We start from the raw sequence: 14,618 nt of genomic DNA, 5'->3' as shown, positions 1-14,618 counted from the left end.
AACAGCTGACTGTGAGCTCATGCAGGTTACAGAGGTTACTGCAAGGCCAGGCACATTTATTTACATAGCTCCACACAGACATAAGGCATTTCTGTCTGCCTGTCTGCCTGCCTGCCTGCCTGCCTGCCTGTCTGTCTGTCTGTCTGTCTGTCTGTCTGTCTGTCTGTCTGTCTGTCTGTCTGTCTGTCTGTCTGTCTGTCTGTCTTCCTGCCTGCCTGCCTGTCTTCCTAAATCAAAAGATATTACTATACCTAACAAACTTGTAAAATGCATTACGTGTCTTTCTTTCTTTTTTTTTCTTTTTATTAACTCAGCATACTTGTATATACGACTTTAAAATGTATCGTTGCAAATCACGTATCCTCCAGACTCAACTGATTATGCAATTTAGGACACAGATTCGAGAAAGATAAAGACTATCCACAAAGGGAATCAAATGTGAATACATTTTGGATGTCAAACGATAATGACTAATCAGTAAAATACATTTTTGAGGTTTGAGGGTTATTTTAACATCTCAAAAATACAAAAAGATGCTGCTCACACTATTCGGCAGATTATTTTTGGGGTCAAACACATTGAGGGGTTTCATGAAAATGCGCAGTTTCCATACCCTCTTAAATTGTGCATTATTCTATCTTTGTGAAACTACCTTTTGAATACGTTGTTTAGATAGAAAGAGGATTTTTTTTTTTTATCTTTTAGACACCAGGATTAAACCGCAGTACTTCTGCTTCCTGTTGGGAGCGCTAATTCGCCGCAGCTCCGAAGGAAATGAGACTCCGATTTAAAGCGCTGCCTCCAATGCGAGAAAAACAACAGGGATGAGTCTACTACGTCACCATCCAGGCACCTCTTGCGTTTCTGCGCATGCGCATTACTCTTCTGAACGGTGGACTATCAGTAGTAGGCATGCGTATAAATTGATGGTTTACATCATTGACTACTCCTTGTTTAGTTCTCAGCGCAGCATCCAGACAAAGGCCTGCCCCTTTTTCATGAGGATCTCTGTACCGCCATCGTTACTTTACGTGTAATCACGATTACTAAATCTGATTACGCTACTTTTTCATATTTCAAGACGTCGGTTACAGTGGAGGTAACGTCCGACATGGATGTGGATCACCACGAGCCCATTGGCGAGACAAAATCGGCCATTAATACTTGGCGTTATCGCCACCATTTCACGTACAAGGCAGATCAAGGAAAAAATATCATCGTCCAGTGTAATCTGTGTTTGCCGAGGGTCAACCTGCTGTCCACGTCGAAAACATCCACATCAAACCTTAAGAAGCATTTAGACGTAAGTTAGAGAGGGTGATTTCCGTGTGTGTGTGTTTTTTCCTGTGCGCGCGGTGTGTGTTAATGTTTGAAAGAGTGGATGAATGAACAACGACCCTCGTGATTAATAACGTTACATTGTGGCTGCATGCTGTTTGCCAAGTCGCGGCGCTGGAGGCTCCTTTCTGCACAAGTCAGGCTGCACTAAAACACAAGCCCGCTATGCCACCGTGTCTGACTTATTCTGAGTTTTTGTTTGTCTTGTTGTGAAAGTTTGCAAAACTGGTGGGAAGCCAGAACATCCAAATGGCACACCTCCAGAAAGTGACACGAAATCTCTCTGGCGCTTTTCTTGTCTTTTTCAGAGAACACACTTGGGTTGTGAAGCCAGGCCTGACGCCAAGAGAGGGAGAAAGAGGGAGGAATTCAATGGCGAGGAAAGCAGGCATTTCCAGCTCAAGAAGCTTAAAGCAGAAATCATCTCCAAATGCCTGACCCAGTCCAAGATTGACGAGCTAATCTTTAACTTCATCGTGGAGGATTGCCAGTCGTTTTATTTGCTGGAGCAGCCCGGCTTCAAGAAGCTGGTCTTGGGTTTAACTGAAGGGCTCAAGTGCATGGACAGGGTGACATTGTTTACCAAGGTGGACCAGAGTTTCTCCAGGATGCGCGAGGAGCTGATGGCGAAGCTGAGTAACATCCAGTACGTGTGCACCACAGCTGACATCTGGTCGGCCAACAACAGGAGCTTCTTCGGGATGACCTGCCACTGGATCGATCAGGATTCCTTGGAGAGGAAATCCGCTGCGTTGGGGTTCTCGCGGCTGCAGGGCCGGCTCACGTACGACACCATCGCCTCGCGGATACACGACATCCATGTGGCGTACAACATTGAAAGCAAAGTTCAGACCACGGTCACTGACAATGGCAGCCCCTTTACGAGCGTATTCAAAGAGTTTGTTGTGGACATCCAGGAGAGCGACGACGACATTGGGTTCTATGAGAACGTGAGCAGCGTTCTCGAGGGTGAACCCGAGCAGGACATGCTCTTATTTTTGCCCACCGTCCAGCGCTGCGCGTCGCACACCTTGGAGCAAATCATCACGGAGGACTTTTGGCAGGCTGTATCGCAGGGGCCCATGTGCCAGCTGCATTACAGCGCCATGGCGAAGGTCTTCTCCATCTGGAACAAATGTCACCACCTCCAGGTGGGAATGGACGCTGCGGAGGAGATCGGGAAAATGGCGCTTTTTGTCCCCGCTGTCATACGCTGGAATGTGGAATACTGTGCTATGCAGAAGGTCGTCTCTCTCAGCGAGCGGGAGCTGACGGAGCTCTGCGCCCGCCTGGAGGTCTCTCGCTTGCAGCCGGAGGAGATGGCCTTCCTGAAGGAATATGTGACTGTTTTCCACCCGCTTGCTTTTGCACTCGAACTTTTCCAGGCGGAGCAGAAATGCTACCTGGGCCTGGTTATCCCCACTGTGCTCAGTCTGAAGAACAAACTCAATGAGCAGAAGGACGCGGCAAACTACTTTGGGGATGTCATCAATGCCATCGTGGTGGCGATCGACTTGCGTTTCCAGGAGCTTTTTACGAGCACGGAAGCAAAGATCGCGACGGCCACGACTCCCCAGTTTCGTCTGTGGTGGATGGTCGCTTCCGAAAGAGAGGATATGTGCTCCCTGCTGGCCACGGAGGCATCTCAGGTGGATCCCTGTAGCGAGACCGAGGCGAATACCAGCCGGAACCTGTCCACCATCGTGTCTGAGGACGACTTCTTCAGCTACGGGTCTGTGAAGCCGACCACTCAGATCAAGCAGCGGGGAGTGATGGAGGAGATCCGCAAGTATGTGGAAGGAACCGGGAAAAGCCTGGAGTGTCTGCAGGATTTCCCCAGGGTGAAGCAGCTTTTCCTTAAATACAACACTACCCTGCCGTCCACGGCACCCGTCCAGCGTCTTTTTAGTCAGAAAGGCAACCTGGTCACGTCGCAGAGAAACTTTCTGACTGACGACTACTTTGAACGGATTCAGCTTCTGCGATACAACAGCAGCGTGTGCTCTTTGGTCTCCGAGTGAATTCCTCACTGGTGACTCTTAATCTGCCTTTTGATTGACGCAGAATTAAACCACATTGTGCTAAAATCATCACAGGACAGCCATGAGTTCGATCTCGTATTAGGCACTTTAGCCCAGACTTGTTTTCTAATGTTCCTCTTCTACCTGTTTGATTGGAATAGTGTTCATCCTCCACTCCAGAATGGCTTGTTGACATGTAGGGGAAAAAAAACACAACTCAAATTGACAATCACAGATGATGACATTCAGACTGAATGAATTGACAAAAGAATCTCTCTCTATCCGTGCGTTTTGTTGTGATTTGCAGTAGCCACAGGGTTCAACTGACGTGATCTTTGTTTTCCAGTTATGCCAGTGTCTTTTTCTACAGCTGTTCAATGAGAATGCATTTCCTGTCTGTATGTTTTATATCATATATAAAGAGACCGGGAAAAGAGACCTGTTGGTCTATGTCTCACTCTCTCTTTTTTTTTCTTTTTCCCCCTTTATGAATGCTGATCGAAGCCGGAAGTAATCAGATTAGTGACGGAATTGGATCAGCCGTCTTATTTGGGTGCAGCGCCGACTGCATCAACAGATAGTGATTGCTGTTTTCGCAACGTTGTGGGTTTATGTTTATGAAGACGAGAAAGAGCCCGCAAACACCGAAACTCCAGTGCTGCAGCATCCCTCGTGTATTCCTCGCTATGTGCCCGGATGTCAGCTACCAGCTTTCGTCTTGTCAGACAGCTGCCTGGAGACCAACAGGAGGCTGTCACAGAATACAAACATGCAGCCGTACACACACACTTGTCTGGACCCGTGCTGTCAAATGCATGGCACTCGTGAAAATGCAAAAACCAACCTCGAGAGAACATGAAAAACCTTGAGCTTCTTCTCTTTTTTTTTTTTTTTTTCACACGTGTGACTCAAAAAAGTGGGTTCTCGCTATGTGTTTCTCTATGATTTAGCCTTCAGCAGTCAGAAAGGATTATACAGACGTTTAAAACGCCGCCAGCAGTGGACTGCTGTGTAAATCCACTGCTCCAGAGTATTCTCTGCGGTAGACGGGGAGTCGGGATGCTATTCAACCACACATCAGCTGATAAGAGGGGAACATGCAGCTTGAACAACTGATTGTGGGAAAAGAACACAGTGAATGTCTGGAGGTAAAAGATTGCGGCTGAAAAGAAAAAAATAAGAGTATCGTAGTTTACAGAAATGCAGCTGAATTTTGATTTTTATACATAAATTGTTGAAGTATAATGTGTGGAAGAACTTTCTTTCGCACACTGCAGTCATTTCAGATTGGCATAAGACAAAACACACTTGCACTGCGTAAGCGTTTTACTTGCATGACTCTTGTAAAACCAGTTAGATTAGATAAAATCAAATTAGGTTGTCCTTCAGCAGGGAAACTTCAGTCCCCACTCTGAGGGAGGCGAAGACAGTCTATACTGTACGATTAGGCTTAAAAGTGTGCTATTAGATCAAGCTTCTAGTTGGGGCTTGCTCAGGTCACATTAAACACTACGACAAAAGGTTTCGATTGCTCTCCTCACTCTACCAGCATTCATATGTCCAGCACGTCTCTGCTGGAGTCGGTTCTCTACTTTCTGTATCGTCCAGTAGACAGTTTGACAGAGGAAGTAGAAGTGTGATATGTGCCTCCAGCACAATGACATCTATAGAGGCTAATTACCATGCATGAGGGTAAGCATTATCTTAATCAATTCAATATTTAATGTGTCCGCATTTTTTGCTTTACCAGAAGTCACCGCCTAAAAAGACATCATTCGTCCTTCTCCATGTGTCATCACATTGAGAAATGCACACCCACAAAAGCTGTGCGATGCAAGGCAAAGTGTCATATCTTCAGTGATGCAAGATTTTAATTTCTATTCATAGTTCCTCTTCCAGATCCTGCAGTGTGAATGACTGAATTACTGACAATCGGTGAAAGTGACACTTCCTGGTGCTTCTTACCTTTCACTCTATGTGGAGTTCAAAGAGCTGCAGTTCCATGTAACTGCAATAAAGTTAATCAATGTCAGTGTGCAAAACGTTTGATCAATAAATGTCAATCCTGCCATCTGTTGGACAAAGGCGTGCACTTCAACAAATGTGGAGCGTTCACCTACTTTCCACTAACATTACAGTTAGCAACTACTGGATCTGGTTAGCGCTCAAGCCTTCTGCTGGGAAGGTTGAGGGTTCAAATCTGCACTTTTCTGGGTGACGTTTGCAAGCAGATTCTTCAGATTCCTCCTACAGTCTAAAAACATGCATTTGAGCTCGACACTAAACTGCGTATGAATGTAAACGAAGTTCAGTCCCTCCATCTGATTAAAAAAAAGAAAGGAAAAAAAGGCCAAAGTTCAATGGTTGAACAAAGTATAAGCTTTTTTTTTTTTTAATGATTTCAGAAAAATGAATGGTACAAAGTATTACATCTTATTTTTTTTTTTTTTAAACACATTGCAATACCCATCACCATACATTGACACACGCGTATTCATTGCAGGATCGTGTTAGGCACAAAGTGGGTGGAAGGTGTACAGTGTGTTTGTCTTAAACTCTGTCAGCATGGTGGAGTTAATCCATCACCGAGCCCGTCTTACAGTTCCTGTCATGCTTCCTCCCTTACAAAATGTAGCGTTAAAATCTGTTGTATAAAAGCAGCATGGCGAGGATAAATTACGCTACTTTGATGGTCACATGGCTTCCACTGAGCCACTTCAGTAGAAAGTTACAGTAAGGGAGGAAGCATCACAATGAGTTCCAGACAAGGCCAGGATATTTAGTTATTCTAATGCCCTCCCCTCACTTTGCCTCTGGTGTCCTCTCCATGAATAGCCTCTCGTCATTGCACGAGCAGTTTGGCGGGGCTGAAGTGGCCGAGGTTCTCACAGGACTTGATCCAACGCTGGACGTTAGCCGGAGCCGCGGGGGTCGGGCCGCTTCGCAGAACGCAGCAGTAGCAGGCGATGTCCGCCAGGGTGAACTCCGAGCCGGACAGCCAGGGGGTGCGGCCCAGGGTGGAGTTGAGGGCCCGCAGGACGGCGGCGCGCTCCTTGGCGCTGCCCTCGGCCAGCTGGAAGAAAGCCGTGTCCACCCAGCTGTCCACCAGCGTGGCCACGGCGGGGTCGCTGGGGTAGGGGGCCAGCAGCTTGAAGAGGAAGCGCGCCACGCTGGCCTCGCCCTCGATGGGACACATGTTCTGGACGCTGAACTTCATCTGCAATTTTGGAACTGTGGATGGAGAAAACCGACGTCACAAACCAGGTAAGAAGTTGGATGGCATTTGCAAAGGTCAGGGAAGCAAACTCTTGATCAGAAGTTTGCTTGTTTGAATCACACAAGTCATCTACTGCACTTAATCCCCATTTGCTTGGATTGTGTCTGTAAGAGCAACCAGTGTACAATCGGCTACAAATCCACTGTGGCGAAATGCTCTCTCTTTCTGTGATGGTTCGATAGTTCCTAACACGTGAGTGGTAGGGTGAAAAATTGTAACCATTTCAAAAACATAAATGTCCTTTATATAATTTAAGACCTGACATTACATATGTAGAACCGCATCAAGCGTAATTTAAAAACCTAGTGTCAGAAGTGCAAAATGTACCTTAATTTAGAAGAAAATAAAGTTCAACTTTAGCTTCAAGTGTTTTTACAGTGTTGAAAGAACTGAAGAATTCTTTTTTTTCACTGTTGAAATTTAAAACCACCTTGTGAGAGCACACTCAGGCTTAGAAATCTTTCTGTGCAGTTTGCATGTTCTCCCTTTGATTGCCGTTTTTAAGGTTCTCTTGGTTCCTCGCACAGTCTAAACAAGCATGCAACTGAGAAATGAAGTTTAAGACCTACAAATGTTCTTGTGGTTGCAACTAATTTCACAGATGAATTGTAGTTATCGCATCAAACATACCACTACAAAAATATTTTTGTTTATTTCACGGCCTTAAGCACTTTATGTTACATCTTTAGTTTGGAAAAAGCAGCTTCATTGCTCTGATTTTGGTTCCTTGGTGCTGGATAATGAAAATAAAATCCTAATTTGACAAGGTTCCCCTTTTAATCCCACTGTAAAGTAGCCAAACACCTACTCAAATGGTTCCGTGTCTGATTACAGTTGTGATTGCTTGCTCTAATCGGTTTGACAAAGTGAATGGTGTGGTAATTAGTTTCATAATATTTGAAAAATGGAGCAAAAGGAAACACCCACACACTTTCGCATGCTATTAAACAGCAAAGTCATAACAAGTCAACCCTATTGTGTGGTTCACTGTGAACGTGTCCCTTGATCTGTTCTCAACACATCTGCAGAATTACAGGTGTTTATGATAGCGACATGTAAAGCATGATATAAATTAAGTTAGATTACCATCTTTCCATATGAGGGTGAAGCCCAGCTGGAACATGTGACGGGCGTAGCTGTCTGGGTGACGTGGGCCGAGACAAGACAGGAGCTGTGGTGGCACGTTGGAGATGGAGGAGTGGACGTGGATTGTGGACAACACGCGGTAGCGCTGACACAGCAGACTGTGGAGCACCAGCAGGGTCAGGGGAGGCTGCGCCGGGTTGGCGTTTATGACGATGTCGCGGAGGGCACCGAGGTCCTTGTGACACAAGAAAGTAAACGATGCATTACATTTTGTCTTGCTATAACTTTTACCATCAAAACAAAAACGGGCAGCGATCTGAACACAGCCCTTCATTGATTCCAAACAAATTCCAATATGAGGAGGCGCTGCATGCATAGCACTGTTTTTACGACTTGAAACAAAACGCACATTCGGGGCGTGATAAGAACAGCATGGGAAGTATTGACATTTGGCAGCTCGCACTGCAGTAAAAGTCTCGTAAGATACTATCATGCTCAAGGACACTTCAACATAGAGACAGATGAGGGGGCTCAAGCCTGCAATGGTCCAACTGAGAGACAACGCGCTCTACCACCTGAGCCACTGCTCCCACCTTCAGCTGTATTGGCTGGATGCCGAGAGCAAGACAACAGTCCTCTGTGCCTCACCTTGCCCAGTTGTGTGTCCAGATCTGTGGTGCCTTTGAAGGCTGAGGAGCAGGAGCTTTGGGAGCAGAGGCTGCTGCTGACCGTCAGGTCCAGGTCAGCATCGGGGGTCGTCACCGTCTTGGCCAGGCCTTCCACAGCAGCCTTCAGCTCGTACAGCTTCCTCATGATCTCATCCTGCCGGGCCTCCAGAGCTTTGACAGCTGGGTCCACCTCGCCATTCTGTGGTGAGAGAGGGGAAAACACTGAATATACAATGAAAATTTTACTGGGCGATGATCATTTGAGCAAAACCCTCCAGCAGATTTACAGTGTATGAAAGAACGACTGTCTCCAAATGTAATTTGTCCCACACAACTCACATCTTCGGTAACACCTATTCACATAGAAAAGGTAAATGGATAAAATATTAGAAAGACAAGCTGCAGTAAGTCCCGTGAGCTTCATATTCAAAAGCTGCTGGCGTGGAAAGTGTTTTAGAGCCACTAAAGCAGGTACTTTCCAACCAGTCTTACTTCTAATAATGATGAAGAGACTTCATCTGTCTTGACATTGACAGCTGGAATGAATAACCACTGGAAATTCAGGCATGTGCAGAACTGTCTGCATTCTTCCGCCAACAAAACTGCCAAACTTCAATGGCAGTCCAATAACTTTCATCACAAGCATACAGCTGACAATTCGCAGGCTTAATAAACTCACCAATATCCCACGACAACAGCATTTTCTATCAAGCTGAATGGATATTATGAAATTGACCTCACCAACTCACACAAAGCATTCGAAATTATCAAAATATAATTAAAACTTGCAAATGCCATCATGTAAACTATCATTGTGAAACCAAATGTACCACTAAGTGCAATCTTAACCAAGATAAAGCCACCATAAAACTTCATAATCTTCAGGAACGAAAGGCAAAGCTACTCCTTCTGTGACTGCAAAGGGGTGGCAGTTTTTAGTTGGCAATGCAGTGGTGATAGAGCATCTTGAGTAGCAGATTTTACCTGTGACCTCATGTTTATGTACATGTATAAGAGCATGGAAAGTCACTTCTCGATTAACCAAACATATTTTGGAAATGGAAAGTGCTGAGCGCAAACCACATTCTTAAAGGGCGTGGGTGCAGTCCATTATGACAACACTAAATATAAAACACTCAAATATTAATGGAAGTATCTCACTTCACAAGTGCTAATCTATTCTTTAAAAGTAATATGACTGCATTAAAAAGTTAACGTATACTATATACATTGCAAAGTATGTTACAAATCTAAACATCAGTGGAGTGTTGAGTTTGATCTAAATACATTTTGTTTCATAAAGTTTTTTGAATTATTAGCTAGAGCTTTTAATATTGTGAGTATAATATGATATGAAGCTCAAAGGGGGCTTCAGAATGCACATCTGGAATCTTCACACATCAGGATTTAGAATAAAAGTAATGTTAACCACATCACAAGGTCGTCTTATCAGCGCTGGTTATTCATATAGATATAGTTGTATAGTATAGTTTATATAGTATAATTCAGTTTTTTTTTTTTGGTGGAATATGAAGCTGGGACTGTTGCATCAGCCACAAATGGAATTGCACATTGTTAGCTTAGACAGCTAGCTTAGCTGCTGAAGTCAGCTTGCGCTAAACGCGTTGTGTGAATTGTACAAAGACGGTAAACAATACGACTGTAGATCAGCAACAACGCACAAACACCAGCTAACCAACGAAACACAAAAGTATTTCTGTCACAAATAGTGCCGAAATGAGGTTAGTTCGCAGTTACCTGGAGCGCGTGCTCGGAGCTGCAGCCGTTCCCCTGCTGCGCGTGGATGTTTGATAACTTGTACATGCACGTCGGCAAATCAATCTTTGTATCACTCCCACAGACGGGCTTTACCTGGTACATCGGCATGGTGGGGGACAGTCAGTATGCTGTCAGAAATACTGATTAAAGTCCCGGAACGAAAGTGATTTCTGCAGCTCAGATGTGTTGACAGGCGGCAGCAGCAGCCAGCGCAGCTACCACGTCACGCAGAGAGAGGCCGCGGTGACGTCACTTCCTCGATCATAAAAAAATAAAATACCAGAAAAATAAAAATTCTTAAAAGAAACACAATAACATTCACAAAAGTACCCGTAAAAAATAAATTAAAATAAAGGAAAATAAATAAACGGGTTCCTACTTTTACTTAGGTGGAGTGCTGGATCCAATAATCGTCAACTTCTATGTCAACGATGTAAAACCCATTTTAGTGTTTTATATTGTGTCCGCTCCTCTAAATTGATTGACAAATGTGTCTTTTCTTTGAACTTTAAAAAATGTGTTTGGTGGATTGGCTTGCCGATTAGGAGCTTTATGTGGGTCCTTTTTGGCACACAGTCCTTATGTTTGAAACTCTTGCTCTTCGTAAATGACATCTGCAAAGTTCCTAAAACATTTTAATTGGATTTATTAGCAGATAAAGCAAGTATTATTAGTTCAGGGGATGAATTTATAGGAACTACTGAAAAAAATAAAGACATGGCTTGACAGGAATACATGATCACAGAATCTAAACAAAACTAAACTTATGATATTTGGGGAATTTTCAAAGGAATAACACTGGTATTGAGATCGAGATCTCTTTACAATGGTGAAATGGCTAAGCGTAGCACACATCACATCCTGAGATTACATTTTTTAAACGGATTCAACACATGTAACAGTATGCAATAGTTAAAATGATCAAATGGAGATTTCTATAGACAAAAGTATAAAAAATAAACTGGAAATATCACGTTAAACATTCATCAAGCATTCCATTACTCAGCAAGGCAAAACACCACAATTGACTACATATCCTCCACTCCACATATTTGGACAATCATGGAGTGAATTGTTTCACTCCATATTAAAATTATTGTGCAGAGATTTAGGGCAATACCCACAAATGTAGAGTGCATTCGTTGAAGGGCTATAAGGATAATTCACAATACCAGAGACCGGAGATCCACACAAAAATCCCCTATTCGTAGTCTAAAATGTCAACATTTTCATTGCATTCATTGTTTTGTTTTTGTTTATCGTGCCTGAATACCCCGAACAAGCACACAAACAAACACACTTTTTCAATAAAAGTACATTGAAAATCAAGATTGTTGATACTTCTGTTTTAAATTTTTGGTTTCTTGTGATCATATCTCACAGTTATGTAGTTTTATCCACAAAACAGGATATTCTAATACCTGAAATTGTCAGTTGTTGTAACTACAGAGGACACGATGTGCTTGTTAATGTTCTTAACAAAAATTCAAAGTATGTGTTTAGGTTGAGTAAACCGTTTATTTCTTTTGTATATCTGAAGTAATATGCATCTGTTATGAAAGCTATATGTTTAAAGGTTGGGGAAAATTCCACCAAATGGATTTTAAAAGGGACTTTATTTGATTTCTTAGATTTTAGACGCAATATGACAAGATATCTCATATTCCGCTGCCACTTTTTTTTCTGAACACATCCCTTAAAATTACACTAGAGGTCGCCACCGTATAGTTTTGTCAATCTCCTCTTGCCGGTTCAGACAATAAGGTCAAAAGTCTGAATATAAACAATATGAATAACGTGATTTTATAAGGAATGCTTTACAATCAGAAAAACATTACAGTGAAATAAAATAGCAGGGTTGACTTGTTAAGGTGTGAAGCGAGTCAATGTTTTGAGTAAGCATGGACTTCTTGTCAGATAATCTGACAAAATAAATTTTGTTTAATATGTATAGGTTTACAATTGTCAAATAAAAGAAACATGCTTAAATTAAATGTTGGGCTTCATTGAAGCTGTGTGCTTTCCATTACCTGAAGTTTCATAATTTTTCATGTAGAATTTTTGTAAACATACAATTAAGTAACATCATTCATCCCAGCTATCTATGCATGCAGGCAGTGTACACCGTGGATGGGTCACCAGTCCATCACAGGGCAACCATAGAGAGGCTATACACACTCGCATTCATACCTTTGGGTAAATTCAAGTTACCAATTGAACTCAAATACATGATTTTGTTTGTTTGTTTGGAACACAGAAACCAGAGTACCGGGAGAAAATATGCAAACTCTGCACAAACAGGCCTCAAAATGTGGACTTAAAGTAAATATATTCTTACAGTGAGATAGGAGTGCTGACCTTTACACTACCAGTCAGCCTCCATTTATCTTCACAGGATGAATGGAGGCTGACTATCTTCATAATTCAGATCGCAAAATGAATAATCCAATTAAACAAGCTTCTCACAAATGTAACCCTTGCTTAACCCTTTTTTGTGAATGTGACCATAATGATATGCATCTCTTCATATTTTCTTCTAAAGACATAATAGTAAATTGGAGGAAATATTTTGTTACATAGGAAAATACAGTTGTTCTTATACTTTGGATGTGTGTTTATTCACAGCATCTTATCATATAAAGCTATAGTTAGTGTTAGTGTAATTCAGTAACAAAGCAAGTGACAATAAGTTACTTTTTTATATAATTAATAAATTGTATTGTGGGGTTCTAGTACTCATTAATGTATAGGCAAGGTTTATCACATGCATGGGTCAGTTGCACAGCAAAGATTGGAAGTATAGAAATAACACTAACAATACCATAACATAGATTGCTATCAAGAGAATTTGTTTGAGGCTTCACCTTCAACAGTACGTTTAACTATTCATGCAAAAGCTACAGAAATTGATCTCATGTGTTTAAATATTCTACTGGAGCACTTTGTCTGAAGAGTGATTTTTTGCAAAAAAAAATGTAACAACTGTTTTTTCATATCACATCAACATCTCTTTGGTTTCTTGTTTCCAAACCAAAGCGTTTCATTGTTGACAGCTGCATCTCGACAGTAGTCAACCTGTAACGCCAATCACAATCAATTTACTCAGTCTCGGAAGTGTTATTCAAGCACAAGTGATCTTTTGGCCGAATCAAACCCAGCAATACAATCCATTACCAGGAAGGAGCTGAGGAGGCCCTGACTTTGACTGAAACCGGGCTCCCCTTTGACATGAGGTCTTGCGGTCACCTTCTCCTCTGTCACCTCTCTGTCAAAGGAACTAGGTTAGCGCCGTTTCACGTTGTTGAGACACTTCCTTTCATCCTGAGCCTCCACGGGGTTAATGAAAAATATGCACAACTGAGTTTAATGTTGCAACAGCTTGTTAACCCTGAATAATTCACTGTTTGCTGAAGTTTGGGCAGGAGGAGTCGGGTGAAGGCCGGCCGGCGCTGAGGCCAGCCTGGCAGCCCTGATGATGTAACACTCAGATCTGATGGCCTGCAAGACTTGAGCAAGAAACCGAGACTACAGTTGTAGCTGAAACCTGACAGTTCGCAGCAGTTCTTTAACTCGTGTAAAACAAGAGTCTGTCAGGTTGTAGGTAGCATGGGATTAAAGTGACGGGAGTGGTAACATGTACTGTTGGTGCTCTCTTACGCAGGTAAGAGTCTTACTGGATTGCTGACACAGATAAACAGTGCGTAAACCGAGAGACGGCAACAAATACTTTGCTTTGGGTTGCTTACAGTGAGACGACAACTCCTCTCAAGCTCATAGATGCTGAGTTAATTTGAATAAATAAAAGAGTTGTCCTGCGTTCTGAGTAGGGATGGTTCAAGAGTCAAGGATGTTGTTTTTCAAGACTTTGTTTTTACAAGTGTAACTCTCAAAGACATTTTAATGCTGAATAACTACAAATAGATTAGTGACATCGCTATGTTTTTGCCGTGGATGTAATGTCTGTTGACACAAATTTCTCTGAGTGTCTCACCCTAGACTGCAATTTACCATACAGACGCCCTTCAGTAGTTACGTCTGACTTTCTAAATCGACAGCGAGTGTCATCCAAGTATTTTCTTTTGGTTGACACATAAGGTGTTTACCAACAAAATTCAACGGACACAAACATTCAGTGTCTCCGAACAGATAGTTTGCCTCCATTATTCATCTGGTCAGAGTAAGTTTGTCCTCGATGACACTCGCCATCTTATCTGATTGTGCCTTCTCATTTGGAAAAGTCTGCAAAGTACCCGTCTGCCTCTTCATGACAGCCATTTACTCAGTCTGAGGATGCGTCATCACATACTGTATAACAGTTGCTCAGGGAGGTTTAAGCTGGGTGTGGTCTTCAGTTCAAACTGCAAACTTGCATTAGTCGACTTAATTGAAGTGGCTCAAACTATGTTCAAAAACCTGTCGATTGGCAATTAGCTCAACAATGAGCTCAAG

General features: G+C 42.7%; 2 protein-coding genes across 3 annotated transcripts; one reads left to right on the top strand and one right to left on the bottom strand.

The window, feature by feature from the left end:
• The first annotated feature begins 1,100 nt into the window (after positions 1-1,100).
• On the top strand, positions 1,101-3,710 carry zbedx (zinc finger BED-type containing X). The gene is made up of 2 exons (XM_080511610.1): positions 1,101-1,303; positions 1,647-3,710. The coding sequence occupies exons 1-2, from the start codon at positions 1,112-1,114 to the stop codon at positions 3,357-3,359; spliced, it is 1,905 nt and encodes a 634-aa protein (XP_080367736.1). The 5' UTR covers positions 1,101-1,111; the 3' UTR covers positions 3,360-3,710.
• Positions 3,711-5,731: 2,021 nt separating this feature from the next.
• aimp2 (aminoacyl tRNA synthetase complex interacting multifunctional protein 2) lies at positions 5,732-10,394 on the bottom strand. Of its 2 annotated transcripts, none has more exons than XM_080511194.1 (4): positions 10,263-10,394; positions 8,371-8,589; positions 7,723-7,957; positions 5,732-6,590 (listed from the first exon to the last, which is right to left on the bottom strand). In XM_080511194.1, the coding sequence occupies exons 1-4, from the start codon at positions 10,275-10,277 to the stop codon at positions 6,202-6,204; spliced, it is 858 nt and encodes a 285-aa protein (XP_080367320.1). In that variant the 5' UTR covers positions 10,278-10,394; the 3' UTR covers positions 5,732-6,201. The 2 variants fall into 2 exon arrangements, with proteins under 2 accessions (XP_080367320.1, XP_080367319.1); XM_080511193.1 differs by having other exon boundaries at positions 10,149-10,386.
• Positions 10,395-14,618: the final 4,224 nt, after the last annotated feature.

Source organism: Blennius ocellaris (genome assembly GCF_963422515.1).
Source record: "Blennius ocellaris genome assembly, chromosome: 16".
Taxonomy (NCBI): Eukaryota; Metazoa; Chordata; class Actinopteri; order Blenniiformes; family Blenniidae; genus Blennius; species Blennius ocellaris.
This window is presented reverse-complemented; position numbering and strand designations above follow the sequence as displayed.

What these genes read in the sequence shown, in the direction of transcription:
- aimp2 (XM_080511193.1), bottom strand. Translation starts at nt 10,277, where the DNA reads ATGCCGATGTACCAGGTAAAGCCCGTCTGTGGGAGTGATACAAAGATT. An exon ending in TGGACACACAACTGGGCAAG is followed by an intron (nt 7,958 to 8,370) that starts GTGAGGCACAGA and finishes TTGTGTCACAAG; the next exon opens with GACCTCGGTGCCCTCCGCGA. An exon ending in CACCCTCATATGGAAAGATG is followed by an intron (nt 6,591 to 7,722) that starts GTAATCTAACTT and finishes CTCCATCCACAG; the next exon opens with TTCCAAAATTGCAGATGAAG.
- zbedx (XM_080511610.1), top strand. Translation starts at nt 1,112, where the DNA reads ATGGATGTGGATCACCACGAGCCCATTGGCGAGACAAAATCGGCCATT. An exon ending in ACCTTAAGAAGCATTTAGAC is followed by an intron (nt 1,304 to 1,646) that starts GTAAGTTAGAGA and finishes TGTCTTTTTCAG; the next exon opens with AGAACACACTTGGGTTGTGA.